The following is a 20,045-nucleotide window of genomic DNA, read 5'->3' on the forward strand; positions in this document are numbered from 1 at the left end:
TACTATTAGGATATATGAATATGGCCGTTGAGTCAATGGATGTTTCCATTCAAATGGCTGTTGTAAGTTTTCTAATTGTCAAGTTTAAAAACATGGATATGTGTAGATAAGCAGCACAGTGGCTCAGTATTTACCATCATTGACTCACAGCAGGAGGGTTGTGGGTTCTGTCCCAGGCCTGTTGTGTTGTGCATGTTCTTACTACTACTACTACTACTAGTACTACTGCTACTAGTACTACTCCTTTCGGCCGCTCCCATTAGGGGGCGCCACAGCGGATCATCCGTTTCCATCTCTTCCTGTCCTCTGCATCTTCCTCTGTCACACCAACCACCTGCATGTCCTCCTCACCACATCCATAAACCTCCTCTTTGTCCTTCCTCATCTCCTCTTCCCTGGCAGCTCCATATTCAGCATCCTTCTCCCAGTATACCCAGCATCTCTCCTCCACACATGTCCAAACCATCTCCATCTTGCCTCTCTTGCTTTGTCTCCAAACCGTCCAACCTGAGCTGTCCCTCTAATATACTCGTTCCTAATCCTGTCCTCCTTCATCACTCCCAATGAAAATCTTATCATCTTCAACTCTGCCACCTCCAGCTCCTCCTCCTGTCTTTTCACCAAGGCCACTGTCTCCAAACCATACAACATAGCTGGTCTCACTACCATCTTGTAAAGCTTCCCTTTAACTCTTGCTGGTACCCTTCTGTCACACATCACTCCTGACACTCTTCTCCACCCACTCCACCCTACCTGCACCCTCTTCTTCACATCTCTTCCGCACTCCCTGTTACTTTGGACAGTCGATCCCAAGTATTTAAACTCATGCGCCTTCGTCACTGCTACTCCTTGCATCCTCATCATCCCGCTGTCCTCCCTCTCATGTACATTTGTATGCCTTCTTGCGTCTTGCATGTTCTTACTACTAGGTTTGAATAAATCTCCCTTCTAATATTTACCAATCATATTGTGGTTCATGAAAGTTGAAATATCACACCTTAAATATCCATGACACTGCCTGAAACAGGTTCTATTCAGAGGCCAACCTGATCCCACAAGGGTGTACGGTGAATCACAGTGAGCTGGTCCAGTGTATTGTGGGTGGAAGGATTCATTTCAGTATGTGGGTCAATGGGGCACCATAGCCACACTGCTGATTCATGATCCATCTCCCTCGTGTCCAGAATCCTCCCCTCAGAGGCCAGGGCCACTGCTGATGGTGTCTCCAGCAGCAGCTCTATACAGAGGAACCACAAGAAGAACAGATGTGGGTTCATGTAGTGCGTTCATACCATGTTAGGGCGCTCTAAGCAGCACACTTTCTGAGTGCATATTCGCTCCCTTGAATATACACCTGAACCTTTATATGTGCCTACACAAAGATTAGGCCAATGTCAGTCCATCTGTCTGTCTGTCTGTCTGTCTGTAGTTCTGTCTGTATGTACATCGTTGCATAAGCAAGAAGCTTGCATAATCAGATTAGAGTGAGGAAGCCGGAGATAATGCCTTGGCTTCCCGTGGCTTCTGCTGCAGAGCCACGTCACGTGACCGCTCTTACATAAGGCCCGTGTGAATGAACAATGAGGAATGTCTCAGGCTTCAAAACATTCCAGCCTCTCCCCTGCTCCCTTGTGTTCTCTCGCCGGCCCAAACTGGGTCATGCTGGGCCTCCGGATCTGGGGCAGTGGGGAGAGAGGGCGGAGGGACAGGGTAGAAACAGAAGGGTTGGACTGGAAAGAAACTGGAGCTCCTCGGAGCCTCTACTCTCTGCCTCTTTTTTAAAACCGAGTTTGTCCTGAGAGGCAGCTTCTCTATGGGACGAAGTAGACAGTATGCAATACTCAGAATGTCTGTGAGCTGCTTTTCTTAGAAGCACACTTTCATTTTCCTAAGAGGAAAGAATTTAAACGGCAGTGGTTCAGAAAAGTGGATTCCTTTGGTGCTTTTCCTCCAGTCCCATCTGCTATCTCTGTATACCGACTGCAGGCTGGCCTGGCGGACCGGTACCGGGGTACATAGATGAAGCAGGCTCGACTTTGCTTTTGTTTTCTACTTCATCATTATCCTTGTAGTTTGCCACGGTAGCTGTGCTCATTTTCAACTTCCTCGCTTAGAAGCCCGCCAGACGTGGAGCTTCCTGTTCCCTGTCAGAGGAGGGGAACAAATGAGCGTGGCTGGTCTGTGCCTGGGTTTTATCGCCGTGTTTAGATGAGCGCCTCTTCGGGGCTGCAGCCCTGGATGTCTCCTTCTCACGTAACACAGTTAACCATTTGCTCATGACCTACATAGCGGACAGAAATAAACCAGAGCGAGCAGCTCGTGCTCACGCGCTGACACTCTCGCACGCTCCTTTCTGCCGTCATGAAAAGACGGCGACCGAGGAAGCGGCGGTTTCAAGGCAGTAGTTATTCAAGTCAGTCGACGCTTCTCAAGAATTGTTGTCGTCTGGCCTCTGTGCTTTTCTTTTTCCCCCAGACACATTCCTGCTTTCCCGTGACAGCTTACAGGACTGCGAGGAGTGCGCTGTCCGGGCAGCTGGAAATTGTGTTGTCGTTGCAGCCGTCAAACACCTGGCATGTCACCACATGTGAGGCTGCTCCGCTTCCTGGCGTGAGGCGGTCACTGCACACACTGAACCTGCTCACCTCTGCAGGCGGAGATTGCTGCCTGTGAGGCGTAGAGCTGCAGTGGGGGGGGGGGGGGTGTCTGTACTGTCTCACCTCTTGGAGGGAGTCATCTGGTCATTTAATAACAAAAAAAAAGAAAAGAAAATCAATAAAGACGTGGCATCGGCTGATGGGGGGGGTGTCAGAGACCAAAGGGGAAGAGGAGCAAGGCGGACAGGGGAGCTGCAGATCCAGTTGGTCTGCATGTGGTGCCGCCTGACGTGAGAGGCAGAGGGAGGGAGGGAGGGAGCGCAAGTATAAATAGTTGTTATATAACATCCTTTTGTTGATGCCAAGTGGAGGAGCGGAAGGAGGGAAGGGAAAGTGCTGTGACCTTGTTTTTCAGAGCCGCCCGCCTCCACCCCCACCCTGATTCCACTCCTGGTTTGTCTCCATGGATACAGACGGCCTCTCTGTTTATCCAACACTACGGGGGTGGGGTTGGGGAGGGGGGGTGCCCTGAGACATCCATCCTCTGCTTCGCTATCTATCCTTCATCCTCCTCCGTTCCTCTCTCTCTCTATCCTCTGCCAGGTGTTACTTCCTCGGTTACATCCTCTCTCGATCACACCGCTCTCATCCTTGATTCTTCAGTGCTGTTAAAACACAGACGGCACCTCTGTGTGGCGGTACCCGTCCAGACGGGAGTATAAAACACAGACTCTGTGTGGCGGTACCCATCCAGACGGGAGTTTAAAGCAGACTCTGTGTGGCGGTACCCGTCTAGACGGGAGTATAAAGCAGATAGCGCCTCTGTGTGGTGGCACCCATCCAGACGGGAGTATAAAGCAGACTCTGTGTGGCGGTACCCGTCCAGACGGGAGTATAAAACACAGACTCTGTGTGGCGGTACCCGTCCAGACGGGAGTATAAAACACAGACTCTGTGTGGCGGTACCCGTCAGGACGGGAGTATAAAACACAGACTCTGTGTGGCGGTACCCATCCAGACGGGAGTATAAAACACAGACTCTGTGTGGCGGTACCCGTCCAGACGGGAGTATAAAACAGACTCTGTGTGGCGGTACCCATCCAGACGGGAGTATAAAACAGACTCTGTGTGGCGGTACCCGTCCAGACGGGAGTATAAAACACAGACGGCGCCTCTGTGTGGCGGTACCCGTGCAGACGGGAGTATAAAACACAGACGGCGCCTCTGTGTGGCGGTACCCGTCCAGACGGGAGTATAAAACAGACTCTGTGTGGTGGTACCCGTCCAGACGGGAGTATAAAGCAGACTCCGTGTGGCAGTACCCGTCCAGACGGGAGTATAAAGCAGACTCCGTGTGGCAGTACCCGTCCAGATGGGAGTATAAAGCAGACGGCGCCTCTGTGTGGTGGTACCCATCCAGACGGGAGTATAAAACAGACTCTGTGTGGCGGTACACGTCCAGACGGGAGTATAAAGCAGACTCTGTGTGGCGGTACCCGTCCAGACGGGAGTATAAAACACAGACGGCGCCTCTGTTTGGCGGCACCCGTCCAGACGGGAGTATAAAGCAGACTCTGTGTGGTGGTACCCGTCCAGACGGGAGTATAAAGCAGACTCTGTGTGGCGGTACCTGTCCAGACGGGAGTATAAAACAGACTCTGTGTGGTGGTACCCGTCCAGACGGGAGTATAAAGCAGACTCCGTGTGGCAGTACCCGTCCAGACGGGAGTATAAAGCAGACGGCGCCTCTGTGTGGTGGTACCCATCCAGACGGGAGTATAAAACAGACTCTGTGTGGCGGTACCCGTCCAGACGGGAGTATAAAGCAGACTGTGTGGCGGTACCCGTCCAGACGGGAGTATAAAACACAGACGCCGCCTCTTTTTGGCGGCACCCGTCCAGACGGGAGTATAAAGCAGACTCTGTGTGGTGGTACCCGTCTAGACGGGAGTATAAAGCAGACTCTGTGTGGCGGTACCCGTCCAGACGGGAGTATAAAGCAGACTCTGTGTGGCGGTACCCGTCCAGACGGGAGTATAAAGCAGACTCTGTGTGGCGGTACCCGTCCAGATGGGAGTATAAATCAGACTCCATGTGGCGGTACCCGTCCAGACGGGAGTATAAAACAGACTCCGTGTGGCGGTACCCGTCCAGACGGGAGTATAAAGCAGACTCCGTGTGGCGGTACCCGTCCAGACGGGAGTATAAAGCAGACTCTGTGTGGTGGTACCCGTCCAGACGGGAGTATAAAACACAGACTCTGTGTGGCGGTACCCGTCCAGACAGGAGTATAAAACACAGACGGCACCTCTGTGTGGCGGTACCCGTCCAGACGGGAGTATAAAACACAGACTCTGTGTGGCGGTATCCATCCAGACGGGAGTATAAAGCAGACTCTGTGTGGCGGTACCCGTCTAGACGGGAGTATAGAGCAGACGGCTCCTCTGTGTGGTGGCACCCATCCAGACGGGAGTATAAAGCAGACTCTGTGTGGTGGTACCCATCCAGACGGGAGTATAAAACACAGACGGCGCCTCTGTGCGGCGGCACCCGTGCAGACGGGAGTACAAAACACAGACGGCGCCTCTGTGTGGCGGTACCCGTCCAGACGGGAGTATAAAACAGACTCTGTGTGGTGGTACCCGTCCAGACGGGACTATAAAGCAGCACCTCTGTGTGGCGGTACCCGTCCAGACGGGAGTATAAAGCGGACTCTGTGTGGTGGTACCCATCCAGACGGGAGTATAAAACAGACTCTGTGTGGCGGTACCCGTCCAGACGGGAGTATAAAACACAGACGGCGCCTCTGTGTGGCGGTACCCGTCCAGACGGGAGTATAAAGCAGACTCTGTGTGTTGGTACCCGTCCAGACGGGAGTATAAAACACAGGCGGCGCCTCTGTGTGGCGGTACCCGTCCAGACGGGAGTATAAAGCAGACTCTGTGTGGTGGTACCCGTCCAGACGGGAGTATAAAGCAGACTCTGTGTGGCGGTACCCGTCCAGACGGGAGTATAAAACAGACTCCGTCTGGCAGTACCCGTCCAGACGGGAGTATAAAACTGACTCCGTGTGGCGGTACCCGTCCAGACGGGAGTATAAAGCAGACTCTGTGTGGCGGTACCCGTCCAGACGGGAGTATAATGCAGACTCTGTGTGGCGGTACCCGTGCAGACGGGAGTATAAAACAGACTCCGTGTGGCGGTACCCGTCCAGACGGGAGTATAAAACAGACTCCGTGTGGCGGTACCCGTCTAGACGGGAGTATAAAGCAGACTCTGTGTGGTGGTACCTGTCCAGACGGGAGTATAAAACACAGACGGCTTCTCTGTGTGGCGGTACCCGTCCAGACGGGAGTATAAAGCAGATGGCGCCTCTGTGTGGCGGCACCCGTCCAGACGGGAGTATAAAGCAGACTCTGTGTGGCAGTACCCGTCCAGACTGGAGTATTAAACAGACTCTGTGTGGCAGTACCCGTCCAGACGGGAGTATAAAACAGACTCTGTGTGGCGGTACCCGTCCAGACGGGAGTATAAAGCAGACTCTGTGTGGCGGTACCCGTCCAGACGGGAGTATAAAGCAGACTCTGTGTGGCGGTACCCGTCCAGATGGGAGTATAAATCAGACTCCGTGTGGCGGTACCCGTCCAGACGGGAGTATAAAACAGACTCCGTGTGGCGGTACCCGTCCAGACGGGAGTATAAATCAGACTCCGTGTGGCGGTACCCGTCCAGACGGGAGTATAAAGCAGACTCTGTGTGGTGGTACCCGTCCAGACGGGAGTATAAAACACAGACTCTGTGTGGCGGTACCCGTCCACACAGGAGTATAAAACACAGACGGCGCCTCTGTTTGGCGGCACCCGTCCAGACGGGAGTATAAAGCAGACTCTGTGTGGTGGTACCCGTCCAGACGGGAGTATAAAGCAGACTCTGTGTGGCGGTACCCGTCCAGACGGGAGTATAAAACAGACTCTGTGTGGTGGTACCCGTCCAGACGGGAGTATAAAGCAGACTCCGTGTGGCAGTACCCGTCCAGACGGGAGTATAAAGCAGACTCCGTGTGGCAGTACCCGTCCAGACGGGAGTATAAAGCAGACGGCGCCTCTGTGTGGTGGTACCCATCCAGACGGGAGTATAAAACAGACTCTGTGTGGCGGTACCCGTCCAGGCGGGAGTATAAAGCAGACTGTGTGGCGGTACCCGTCCAGACGGGAGTATAAAACACAGACGCCGCCTCTTTTTGGCGGCACCCGTCCAGACGGGAGTATAAAGCAGACTCTGTGTGGTGGTACCCGTCCATACGGGAGTATAAAGCAGACTCTGTGTGGCGGTACCCGTCCAGACGGGAGTATAAAGCAGACTCTGTGTGGCGGTACCCGTCCAGACGGGAGTATAAAGCAGACTCTGTGTGGTGGTACCCGTCCAGATGGGAGTATAAATCAGACTCCGTGTGGCGGTACCCGTCCAGACGGGAGTATAAAACAGACTCCGTGTGGCGGTACCCGTCCAGACGGGAGTATAAAGCAGACTCCGTGTGGCGGTACCCGTCCAGACGGGAGTATAAAGCAGACTCTGTGTGGTGGTACCCGTCCAGACGGGAGTATAAAACACAGACTCTGTGTGGCGGTACCTGTCCAGACAGGAGTATAAAACACAGACGGCGCCTCTGTGTGGCGGTACCCGTCCAGACGGGAGTATAAAGCAGACTCTGTGTGGCGGTACCCGTCTAGACGGGAGTATAAAGCAGACGGCTCCTCTGTGTGGTGGCACCCATCCAGACGGGAGTATAAAGCAGACTCAGTGTGGTGGTACCCATCCAGACGGGAGTATAAAACAGACTCTGTGTGGCGGTACCCGTCCAGACGGGAGTATAAAACACAGACGGCGCCTCTGTGTGGCGGTACCCGTCCAGACGGGAGTATAAAGCAGACTCTGTGTGTTGGTACCCGTCCAGACGGGAGTATAAAACACAGGCGGCGCCTCTGTGTGGCGGTACCCGTCCAGACGGGAGTATAAAGCAGACTCTGTGTGGTGGTACCCGTCCAGACGGGAGTATAAAGCAGACTCTGTGTGGCGGTACCCGTCCAGACGGGAGTATAAAACAGACTCCGTCTGGCAGTACCCGTCCAGACGGGAGTATAAAACTGACTCCGTGTGGCGGTACCCGTCCAGACGGGAGTATAAAGCAGACTCTGTGTGGCGGTACCCGTCCAGACGGGAGTATAATGCAGACTCTGTGTGGCGGTACCCGTGCAGACGGGAGTATAAAACAGACTCCGTGTGGCGGTACCCGTCCAGACGGGAGTATAAAACAGACTCCGTGTGGCGGTACCCGTCCAGACGGGAGTATAAAGCAGACTCTGTGTGGTGGTACCTGTCCAGACGGGAGTATAAAACACAGACGGCTTCTCTGTGTGGCGGTACCCGTCCAGACGGGAGTATAAAGCAGATGGCGCCTCTGTGTGGCGGCACCCGTCCAGACGGGAGTATAAAGCAGACTCTGTGTGGCAGTACCCGTCCAGACTGGAGTATTAAACAGACTCTGTGTGGCAGTACCCGTCCAGACGGGAGTATAAAACAGACTCTGTGTGGCGGTACCCGTCCAGACGGGAGTATAAAGCAGACTCTGTGTGGCGGTACCCGTCCAGACGGGAGTATAAAGCAGACTCTGTGTGGTGGTACCCGTCCAGATGGAAGTATAAATCAGACTCCGTGTGGCGGTACCCGTCCAGACGGGAGTATAAAACAGACTCCGTGTGGCGGTACCCGTCCAGACGGGAGTATAAATCAGACTCCGTGTGGCGGTACCCGTCCAGACAGGAGTATAAAGCAGACTCTGTGTGGTGGTACCCGTCCAGACGGGAGTATAAAACACAGACTCTGTGTGGCGGTACCCGTCCACACAGGAGTATAAAACACAGACGGCGCCTCTGTTTGGCGGCACCCGTCCAGACGGGAGTATAAAGCAGACTCTGTGTGGTGGTACCCGTCCAGACGGGAGTATAAAGCAGACTCTGTGTGGCGGTACCCGTCCAGACGGGAGTATAAAACAGACTCTGTGTGGTGGTACCCGTCCAGACGGGAGTATAAAGCAGACTCCGTGTGGCAGTACCCGTCCAGACGGGAGTATAAAGCAGACTCCGTGTGGCAGTACCCGTCCAGACGGGAGTATAAAGCAGACGGCGCCTCTGTGTGGTGGTACCCATCCAGACGGGAGTATAAAACAGACTCTGTGTGGCGGTACCCGTCCAGGCGGGAGTATAAAGCAGACTCTGTGGCGGTACCCGTCCAGACGGGAGTATAAAACACAGACGCCGCCTCTTTTTGGCGGCACCCGTCCAGACGGGAGTATAAAGCAGACTCTGTGTGGTGGTACCCGTCCAGACGGGAGTATAAAGCAGACTCTGTGTGGCGGTACCCGTCCAGACGGGAGTATAAAGCAGACTCTGTGTGGCGGTACCCGTCCAGACGGGAGTATAAAGCAGACTCTGTGTGGTGGTACCCGTCCAGATGGGAGTATAAATCAGACTCCGTGTGGCGGTACCCGTCCAGACGGGAGTATAAAACAGACTCCGTGTGGCGGTACCCGTCCAGACGGGAGTATAAAGCAGACTCCGTGTGGCGGTACCCGTCCAGACGGGAGTATAAAGCAGACTCTGTGTGGTGGTACCCGTCCAGACGGGAGTATAAAACACAGACTCTGTGTGGCGGTACCTGTCCAGACAGGAGTATAAAACACAGACGGCGCCTCTGTGTGGCGGTACCCGTCCAGACGGGAGTATAAAGCAGACTCTGTGTGGCGGTACCCGTCTAGACGGGAGTATAAAGCAGACGGCTCCTCTGTGTGGTGGCACCCATCCAGACGGGAGTATAAAGCAGACTCAGTGTGGTGGTACCCATCCAGACGGGAGTATAAAACACAGACGGCGCCTCTGTGCGGCGGCACCCGTGCAGACGGGAGTATAAAACACAGACGGCGCCTCTGTGTGGCGGTACCCGTCCAGACGGGAGTATAAAACAGACTGTGTGGCGGTACCCGTCCAGACGGGACTATAAAGCAGCACCTCTGTGTGGCGGTACCCGTCCAGACGGGAGTATAAAGCAGACTCTGTGTGGTGGTACCCGTCCAGACGGGAGTATAAAACAGACTCCATGTGGCAGTACCCGTCCAGACGGGAGTATAAAGCAGACTCCGTGTGGCAGTACCCGTCCAGACGGGAGTATAAAGCAGACGGCGCCTCTGTGTGGTGGTACCCATCCAGACGGGAGTATAAAACAGACTGTGTGGCGGTACCCGTCCAGACGGGAGTATAAAACACAGACGGCGCCTCTGTGTGGCGGTACCCGTCCAGACGGGAGTATAAAGCAGACTCTGTGTGGTGGTACCCGTCCAGACGGGAGTATAAAACACAGACGGCGCCTCTGTGTGGCGGTACCCGTCCAGACGGGAGTATAAAGCAGACTCTGTGTGGTGGTACCCGTCCAGACGGGAGTATAAAGCAGACTCTGTGTGGCGGTACCCGTCCAGACGGGAGTATAAAGCAGACTCCGTGTGGCGGTACCCGTCCAGACGGGAGTATAAAACAGACTCCGTGTGGCAGTACCCGTCCAGACGGGAGTATAAAACTGACTCCGTGTGGCGGTACCCGTCCAGACAGGAGTATAAAACACAGACGGCGCCTCTGTGTGGCGGTACCCGTCCAGACGGGAGTATAAAACCCAGACTCTGTGTGGCGGTATCCATCCAGACGGGAATATAAAGCAGACTCTGTGTGGCGGTACCCGTCTAGACGGGAGTATAAAGCAGACGGCTCCTCTGTGTGGTGGCACCCATCCAGACGGAAGTATAAAGCAAACTCTGTGTGGTGGTACCCATCCAGACGGGAGTATAAAACACAGACGGCGCCTCTGTGCGGCGGCACCCGTGCAGACGGGAGTATAAAACACAGACGGCGCCTCTGTGTGGCGGTACCCGTCCAGACGGGAGTATAAAACAGACTCTGTGTGGCGGTACCCGTCCAGACGGGACTATAAAGCAGCACCTCTGTGTGGCGGTACCCGTCCAGACGGGAGTATAAAGCAGACTCTGTGTGGTGGTACCCGTCCAGACGGGAGTATAAAACAGACTCCGTGTGGCAGTACCCGTCCAGACGGGAGTATAAAGCAGACTCCGTGTGGCAGTACCCGTCCAGACGGGAGTATAAAGCAGACGGCGCCTCTGTGTGGTGGTACCCATCCAGACGGGAGTATAAAACAGACTCTGTGTGGCGGTACCCGTCCAGACGGGAGTGTAAAACACAGACGGCGCCTCTGTGTGGCGGTACCCGTCCAGACGGGAGTATAAAGCAGACTCTGTGTGGTGGTACCCGTCCAGACGGGAGTATAAAACACAGACGGCGCCTCTGTGTGGCGGTACCCGTCCAGACGGGAGTATAAAGCAGACTCTGTGTGGTGGTACCCGTCCAGACGGGAGTATAAAGCAGACTCTGTGTGGCGGTACCCGTCCAGACGGGAGTATAAAACAGACTCCGTGTGGCAGTACCCGTCCAGACGGGAGTATAAAACAGACTCCGTGTGGCGGTACCCGTCCAGACGGGAGTATAAAGCAGACTCTGTGTGGCGGTACCCGTCCAGACGGGAGTATAATGCAGACTCTGTGTGGCGGTACCCGTGCAGACGGGAGTATAAAACAGACTCCGTGTGGCGGTACCCGTCCAGACGGGAGTATAAAGCCGACTCTGTGTGGTGGTACCCGTCCAGACGGGAGTATAAAACACAGACGGCTTCTCTGTGTGGCGGTACCCGTCCAGACGGGAGTATAAAGCAGATGGCGCCTCTGTGTGGCGGCACCCGTCCAGACGGGAGTATAAAGCAGACTCTGTGTGGCAGTACCCGTCCAGACTGGAGTATTAAACAGACTCTGTGTGGCAGTACCCGTCCAGACGGGAGTATAAAACACAGACGGCTTCTCTGTGTGGCGGTACCCGTCCAGACGGGAGTATGTGAAGACGGTATTTGCTGGCATGAGAGGAGGAAACACAAGGGGAACCCGTCCTGTACTTGGTGCTGTCTCTCAACACTGGTTCTGGTTTCACATAAAGGCTTGGAGCGAGTCGCTGAGGTCGGCCTCTAACAGTCTGCTGACCGCCTGCATGACTCCCTGTTTTTATTTTGTAATCCTTCATCCTGCGATGAACAACAAGTTCATGTGTAACGTCAGTAAATCAGCTCCTCATAGGTGTAGCTACACCACTTGGAGCTGTAAACAACTCCTCCACCCGGCTCCGTGAGGTGAAATATCAAGGTGGTGCCGGCGGTGTGCCGAGGGCCTGGCAGCGGCAGCTCTAACGGGATATCCTTACCATGAGACCGCCGGCGGGTATTAAACGGTAGGGAGGGGGCGATGGAGGCGATTACATAAGGAGCAGAAAGCCGGCTGATGTTTGCAGGAGAAGGCTGTATTGCAGGATGTATGCGTGGGTGGGTGGGGGAGGTGGTTGGGTGTGGCCTCTAAAAAAAAATGGCTGTGTGCCCACACCTGAGACAGCTGACCCACTTCTGTGAGTGTGAGGTACGTGTGTGTGTGTGTGTGTGTTCGCCGTGAGCGGGGCTGCAGGAGCGGGGCTTCACCCCGGCCTGTGTGTGCAGGCCCTGTATGAGACGCTGTCTGACTGGGATTGTTACGTAAGACCTTCAGCTCTCCTGGGGGAGGAGGGGGAGGGGCCTGTGGAGGGCTCTTGTCTTTGCTTGGATCAGTCTAATCGGTGTGTGTGTGTGTGTGTGTGTGTGTGTTTTATCCTGGCCCTGGGCCCCATGCTTCACTCTCTCCGCCTCCTCTCCCTCACCCGTCCTCAACCCCCTCCCTGCTGGCCTCAGGCCCCCACCCACTCTTTAATTGTGTGATGGAGGACAAGAGTTACGTGAGCATAGAAGGAGAGAGAGAGGGGCGAGAGAGAGAGATAGGGGCGAGAGAGAGAGGGGGGCGAGAGAGAGAGAGGCGAGCGAGAGGGGAGAGAGAGAGAGAGAGAGGAGAGAGAGAGAGAGCGAGAGAGAGGGGGGAGAGAGAGGGGGGGGGGGGAGAGGGGCGAGAGAGAGAGTTGTAGCCTGCTTGGGGTTTGGAGTTCTGAGTGGGTTGCCAGTCCGGTGGTGCGGTTAATCCCCCCGTTGCAGTATCCACTCTGTCATCGGCTTATTTATTGCATGTTGGCCTCGCCTGGTTGTTCCTCCTCCCCCCCCCCCCCCGCTCTCCCTTCCCATCTGCTTTTCCTCGCCTGCCGGCGGGGTGTGTACATGCGGGACGGCCGCTGCCCGGCGGTGGTCAAACCGCGGCCGGGCCGGGCACAGAACTTTTCTCTCTGCCCGGGTCCCCGGCATACAAATACGTCATTGTTTGGTTGTGCTGGAGAGCCGTGGAGGCGGGCGGCGGGCAGGCGCCGTGTTGTGCTACCAGGCTGCACGCACGCCATGTTTTGACTACGTATGCAAATCGTCTCGCTCAGCGGTCTGCTGCGACCTTGACCTGCTGCTGCTGCCAGTGTGCGCACCACCCTTGTGCGCACCACCCTTGGTCTGGCGGCGGCTCTGTTCGAGGTGTAGCGTGTTCGGTCATGTGTCTCGACGGTCCTCCGTGCGCAGACTGCTCCCTCCACTAACCCAGTCTGACCTTTAACCCGGAGACGCCGCCGCTTATGCAACACGCTCCGCAACGCCTCGCTATAACGTCTGATAACATGTCCTCCCTCCGCTCCGCTCCGCTCCCCTCCCCCCCTCTTTTCTCCTCACCATCCATCTGCTTTTCTCTTTTTTGCACTCCCCAAATCCCGCTAGGTCCCCCCCTCCCTCCCCCCACCCCCACCCATCTCCGTTTCTCTATCTGTGTAAGTAGGCCAGGCTTCTCCCTCTCGTGTCGTTTTTCACCTCAGCTGTGTGAGGAGGCCGGTGCCGCCGGCGGAGGCCTCATCCCCCTGCAGGCTGCAGCAGCGGCAGATAGGAGCGCTTACATAATCACAACAACAGCCCTGCGGGGAAGTGGGGCATGGTGCGTGCGCTGCCCTCTCAGGGCTGCACAGCGTTCTAGTTCTGCATGACCCACTTCCACTGTAATCACTGTAGTGTTCGTAAAGCGCCGCCCGTGCCGTGGCATGGCGAGTCAACCAGCCGCCTGCAGCGTGGCAAGTCCACCAGCCGCCCGCACCGTGGCGTGGCGAGTCCGACAGCCGCCCGCACCGTGGCGTGGCGAGTCCGACAGCCGCCCGCACCGTGGCGTGGCGAGTCCACCAGCCGGCCGCGGCGCTTATGTAACGCTGTTGGTCTGTCCAGACGGTCAGCGGTGCAGTGGGGGGACAGACTGCCGGCGTTGTGCTTGGCGGGCTACAGAGGCACACAGGTAGACCACCGCTAGCAGTCACATGGGCCTGTCCGGTCTGATGTAATGACCGGCACCACAGCCGAGCTCCCCTCCTCCTCCTCCTCCTCCTCCAGTTGTAATAACACCAGAGCCGAGCTCCCCTCCTCCTCCTCCTCTGGTTGTAATAACACCAGTGCCGAGCTCCCCTCCTCCTCCGGTTGTAATAACACCAGAGCCGAGCGCCCCTCCTCCTCCGGTTGTAATAACACCAGAGCCGAGCTCCCCTCCTCCTCCTCCTCCGGTTGTAATAACACCAGAGCCGAGCTCCCCTCCTCCTCCTCCAGTTGTAATGACACCAGAGCCGAGCTCCCCTCCTCCTCCTCCGGTTGTAAGAACACCAGAGCCAAGCTCCCGTCCTCCTCCTCCTCCGGTTGTAAAAACACCAGAGCCGAGCTCCCCTCCCCCTCCTCCGGTTGTAATAACACTAGAGCCGAGCTCCCCTCCTCCTCCTCCTCCTCCGGTTGTAATAACACCAGAGCTGAGCTCCCCTCCTCCTCCTCCGGTTGTAATAACACCAGAGCCGAGCTCCCCTCCTCCTCCTCCGGTTGTAATAACACCAGAGCCGAGCTCCCCCTCCTCCTCCTCCTCTGGTTGTAATAACACCAGAGCCGAGCTCCCCTCCTCCTCCTCCGGTTGTAATAACACCAGAGCCAAGCTCCCCTCCTCCTCCTCCGGTTGTAATAACACCAGAGCCGAGCTTCCCTCCTCCTCCTCCGGTTGTAATAACACCAGAGCCGAGCTCCCCCTCCTCCTCCTCCGGTTGTAATAACACCAGAGCCAAGCTCCCCTCCTCCTCCGGTTGTAATAACACCAGAGCCAAGCTCCCCTCCTCCTCCGGTTGTAATAACACCAGAGCCGAGCTCCCCTCCTCCTCCTCCGGTTGTAATAACACCAGAGCCGAGCTCCCCTCCTCCTCCTCCGGTTGTAATAACACCAGAACCGAGCTCCCCTCCTCCTCCGGTTCAACTGTAAAGATGGATAGTTTAGTAAATTGGACAGTAGCTTTAGGTCAGCTCCGTGTTTATTCTGACTATTCATCCATCATCCTCTCTGTACTTACCCCCAGCTGCACTTACCCCCAGCTCGTGGTCCTGAATGAGTCCGGTTACATAATCATATTTGCAAGAGTAAGCAAAGTGTTGATTATGTAATATTTTTGTTACCACGATCATTCCCATTCATACCAGCTAACATTTCCAGGATCAGGGGGCGTCCGGGTGGCGTGGCAGCCTGTTCTGTTGCCTACCAACACGGGGATCACCGGTTCGAATCCCCGTGTTACCTCCGGCTTGGTTGGGCGTCTGTACTGACACAATTGGCCATGTCTTTGGGTGGGAAGCCAGATATGGGTATGTGCCCTGGTCGCTGCACTAGCGCCTCCTCTGGTTGGACAGGGTGCCTGTTCAGGGGGAGGGGGAACTGGGGGGAATAGCGTGATCCTCCCACGCGCTACGTCCCCCTGGTGAAACTCCTCACTGTCAGGTGAAAAGAAGCAGCTGGCGACTCTACATGTATGGGAGGAGGCATGTGGTGGTCTGCAGCCCTCCCCGGATCAGCAGAGGGGGTGGAGCAGAGACCGGGATGGCTCAGAAGAGTGGGGTAATTGGCCGGATACAATTGGGGAGAAAAAGGGGGGGGGGCAAAAAAATCAAACTTACGGGATAAGACCTTAGTAATGGTGACTAATAAACGGGTTTTGTTAACCACATGTTGGTAGGGTGTGATTCCATTGTTGGTGCGGTTGTGTTAACAAGAAATTCACTGAACGACGTCTTTCTGCTTTTGTCGCCGTGTGCCTCTAGCGCTCCTTCTTTTGTCGTCTGACGGAGGACAAGAAGTCGGAGAAGTTCTTCCGGGTCTTTTACGACCGCATGAAGCTGGCCCAGCTGGAGATCAAAGCAACGGTGACCGTCAACACCAGCGACCTGGGCAACAGGAAGAGGAACGACGACTCTCAGGAAAAAGACGTCCCTGTGCGCAAGAAAGGTCAGAGGTCACTCACAGTCATCTGTCGCGTGGAACCATTAACAAGTTGTTTCCGCCGGAAGAGGCTTTCACTTGCTTTTCATTGGTTGTCCACAGGTTCGATGTTCTCGTGTGGGCGTTTGCAGTCAATGACTTGGTGGTGTGATGATAAAGTGTGTTTGTGTTTAGCCAGAGATTCAGTGGTGGTGGTGACGGAAGATGTGCGAGAGCAACTACTTGAAGCCTCCTCTGCAACTAAGAAGGCCTTTAACTCCTACCGACGTGAGGCAGACCCCGAGGACCACTTCTCCTCAACTGACGGCCAGCAGAACACCGGGGACAAGAACCAGGATGAGGGGGAGATGAGCTTCATCATCGTCATCATGCAGCCCATTCTGCGCTTTCTTCAGCTGCTTTGTGAGAACCATAACCGGGACCTGCAGGTAGGCATGGCCAAGCCCCAGACCGCCCTGGATTAATTGAAAAATGATCCTTAGGGCGTGCTGGTAGCAGGGTGGTCTATCCCCTTGCCTACCAACACGAGGATCGCCGGTTCGAATCCCCGTGTTACCTCCAGCTTGGTCGGGCGTCCCTACAGACACAATTGGCCGTGTCTGCGGGTGGGAAGCCGGATGTGGGTATGTGTCCTGGTCACTGCACTAGCGCCTCCTCTGGTCGGTCGGGGCGCCTGTTCAGGGGGGATGGAGAACTGGGGGGAATAGCGTGATCCTCCCACACGCTACGTCCCCCTGGTGAAACGCCTCACTGTCAGGTGAAAAGAAGCAGCTGGCGACTCCACATGTATGGGAGGAGGCATGTGGTAGTCTGCAGCCCTCCCCGGATCAGCAGAGGGGGTGGAGCAGCGACCGGGACGGCTCGGAAGAGTGGGGTAATTGGATTGGTACAATTGGGTAGGAAAAGGGGGGGGGGTCAAGGGGGAAAAGAGTTTACTGTAGTGATGTTACTCTCAACCGTTATGGCATAGGAATAGAAGATAGACAAACCTAGAGCCTGGTGTTGTCACGGCCTTTGTCTTTTTTGACTGGCGAGTCTCGGTGTTCCCTGAAGTCCAAAAAGAAGAATCCCTCAGAAGACCCACAGTCCCCAGCGCTGCTAACTAACCTGCCTCTGCTGCTGTATCTTCTCAGAACTTCCTGCGGTGCCAAAACAACAAGAACAATTACAACCTCGTGTGTGAGACACTACAGTTCTTGGACTGTATTTGTGGCAGCACCACGGGGGGTCTCGGTCTACTGGGCCTGTACATCAACGAAAAGAACGTGGCCCTGATCAACCAAACGGTGGAGAGTCTGACGGAGTACTGCCAGGGCCCCTGCCATGAAAACCAGGTATGCTGAAGAGAAAACTCCTGTGATATTTATAAGTAAGTCAGAGTCGCTACTAAGTTCTGATTGGTCCCTTCCACACCCATCCCGGTACCCCCTTCTCCACACCCATCCCAGTGCCCCCTTTTCAGGGCTTCTCCCTCTTTCACGGTGAAGCCCATCATATTGCTTACTCATAGCACCCATTATGTTCTTGCAAGGTTGACATTATTTTGTGTGTGCCCCTTCCAGAATTGCATTGCAACGCACGAGTCCAATGGAATTGACATCATCATTGCCCTGATTCTGAATGACATCAACCCGCTGGGGAAGAAGAGGATGGACCTGGTCCTGGAGCTCAAGGTGAGTTCAGTTGAGTTGCTGTGTGTCAAATGGAGGAAGAAAGTAAACTTTTTGAGGATTTGGCGAGATTGGAGTCTGAATCTTGGCTTACACGTTGGATGGGGTATCACTTACTACTAGAGCCGGAGCCGGACAAGTCATTCATCTCGGCTAAGCCTGCTGTTTTCCACGCCGGCCAAACCAAAGATCTGCACAACGCATTTGCCCCAAGCACTTGTATTATGCCTGTTTTCCTTGGAAGAAGAAAGTGGAAGAGCTTAAAAAGATCTCCACTTGAATTTTATATTTTGTGGCCATAGGAGCTCAGTGGAAACTCTTCCGACCTAGCCAACTCTCCTACCCCCCCCCATCTTTCTCAGAACAATGCGTCCAAGCTGTTGCTCGCCATCATGGAGAGCCGCCACGACAGTGAGAATGCAGAGAGGATCCTGTACAACATGAGGCCCAAGGAGCTAGTGAGTAGCTGACATTTGCAACCCTTCCTTAGCTTTTCTCACCTCCACGCGTCTCAAACACAGCAGCTGTCAGCCTTGTGTGCAACGCTACACATCAGCAGTACTGAGCAATCCTGTCCCCTACCCTCATAGGGTCAGTTAATCTTTCTGCGGTTGTGTGTATCTCTGTGTGTCCCGTGTGCATCTGTGCTCAGGTGGAGGTGATAAAGAAAGCCTACCTGCAGGGTGAGGTAGAGTTTGAGGAAACGGAGGAGGATCAGGAAAACGGGGAGGAGGACCACGATGCAGCCTCCCCCCGCAATGTTGGACACAACATCTACATTTTAGCTCACCAGGTACGACTTTTCCACGTTAAAATGTACATGTGAAGAAAAGGGACGGCGTGCCCACTCTCTTTGGGGCTGAGGCATTTCAGCATTTCACTCACTCCTCTCCCGTTATCTTCATGCAGTTGGCACGTCACAATAAGGAGCTGTCCATCATGTTGAAGCCAGGAATGGCGAGTGGTGAGGGAGACGAGGCCTTGGAGTTCTACGCTAAACACACTGCTCAGATAGAGGTGGGAACCCTCCTCACAAAAGGTCACGACTACACATGACAGGATTACTCAAGGGATGCAAATACATTTGCTGATGTATTAAAGACTGTGACCCGGGGGCGTCCGGGTGGTATGGCGGTCTATACCATTGCCTACCAACACGAGGATCAGCAGTTCAATCCCTGTATTACCTTCGGCTTGGTCTGGCGTCCCTACAGACACAATTGGCCGTGTCTCCGGGTGGGAAGCCGCCTCCTCTGGTTGGTTGGGGCGCCTGTTCAGGGTGGAGGGGAACTAGGGGGAATAGCGTGATCCTCCCATGTGCTACGCCCCCCCTGGTGAAACTCCTCACTGTCAGGTGAAAAGAAGCGGCTGGTGAATGCACTTGCATGGGAGGAGGCATGTGGTAGTCTGCAGCCCTCCCCGGATCAACAGAGGGGGTGGAGCAGAGACCGGGATGGCTCGGAGGAGTGGGGTAATTGGCCAAGTACAATTGGGGAGGAAAAAAAGGGGGAAAAATCCAAAAAAGACTTTTCAGCTGATGTTTGTGTGTGTGTGTGTGTGTGTGTGTGTGTGTGTGTATATATATATATGAGTCAAGTAAATTCTTCATGAGACAGTACAAGCTTGTTTCATGCCGTAAGCGATCATCAGCTGTGTATACCTGCTTTAAAATCCTACACATGAGCACGCACAGCTGGACTTGAGACTCTAGAACTTCAGTGGTCCATAAGGTATTTGCTTGGTGTGCCGTTCAGATTGTGAGACAGGACCGTACCATGGAAGAGATAGTTTTCCCCGTGCCCAACATCTGTGAGTTCCTGACCTCGGAGTCCAAGCTACGGGTGTACTACACCACCGAGAGGGACGAGCAGGGGAGCAAGATCAACGACTTCTTCCTACGAGCAGAGGACCTCTTCAACGAGATGAACTGGCAGAAGAAGCTCAGAGGTACCTCTCTGACACGGCCTTGTGTGGCATTCAGTACAGCAGCATTGGCATTCATTACTCGCCACTTTTAGCAGCCAGGCGGCACCGTCTTTGTGTGCGTATGTGGCATGTATACACACACATTTGTGTATGTATATATAAGCACACATTTGTTTTTTTGTATTTCCACTGTCTCAGAGCAGGCAGGGGCTTTCCACATCCTCTGAGCCGTGAACAATCTGTAGTCTTATGAATCACAACCAAGAGCTATGCTGTTCCTACAAACACACACACCCACCCACCCACACACACACACGCACACACACACTTCTAATCTACAAGCAAAGGCAAAGGTGCATACCCACACAAGGCCGTGTTTGGTAAGTCTTTCAGAAGAGGTGAGAGATGGAGAAAAGTCCCCACATCTGTTTTTCCTTTCCCACTCAAAGCCAACTGAAAGAGCCC

General features: G+C 54.7%; 1 protein-coding gene across 1 annotated transcript in view; it reads left to right on the top strand.

The window, feature by feature from the left end:
• Nucleotides 1–20,045, top strand: part of LOC130107877 (inositol 1,4,5-trisphosphate receptor type 1) — a 204,821-nt gene that overhangs the window by 146,455 nt on the left and 38,321 nt on the right. The window contains exons 41-48 of the mRNA XM_056274659.1: nt 15,807–15,990; nt 16,159–16,412; nt 17,118–17,318; nt 17,547–17,657; nt 18,017–18,112; nt 18,307–18,447; nt 18,564–18,671; nt 19,409–19,601. Of these exons, the coding sequence (XP_056130634.1) occupies nt 15,807–15,990; nt 16,159–16,412; nt 17,118–17,318; nt 17,547–17,657; nt 18,017–18,112; nt 18,307–18,447; nt 18,564–18,671; nt 19,409–19,601 (1,288 nt within the window). The remainder of the gene's footprint in view (nt 1–15,806; nt 15,991–16,158; nt 16,413–17,117; nt 17,319–17,546; nt 17,658–18,016; nt 18,113–18,306; nt 18,448–18,563; nt 18,672–19,408; nt 19,602–20,045) is intronic.

Source organism: Lampris incognitus, chromosome 2 (assembly GCF_029633865.1).
Source record: "Lampris incognitus isolate fLamInc1 chromosome 2, fLamInc1.hap2, whole genome shotgun sequence".
Taxonomy (NCBI): Eukaryota; Metazoa; Chordata; class Actinopteri; order Lampriformes; family Lampridae; genus Lampris; species Lampris incognitus.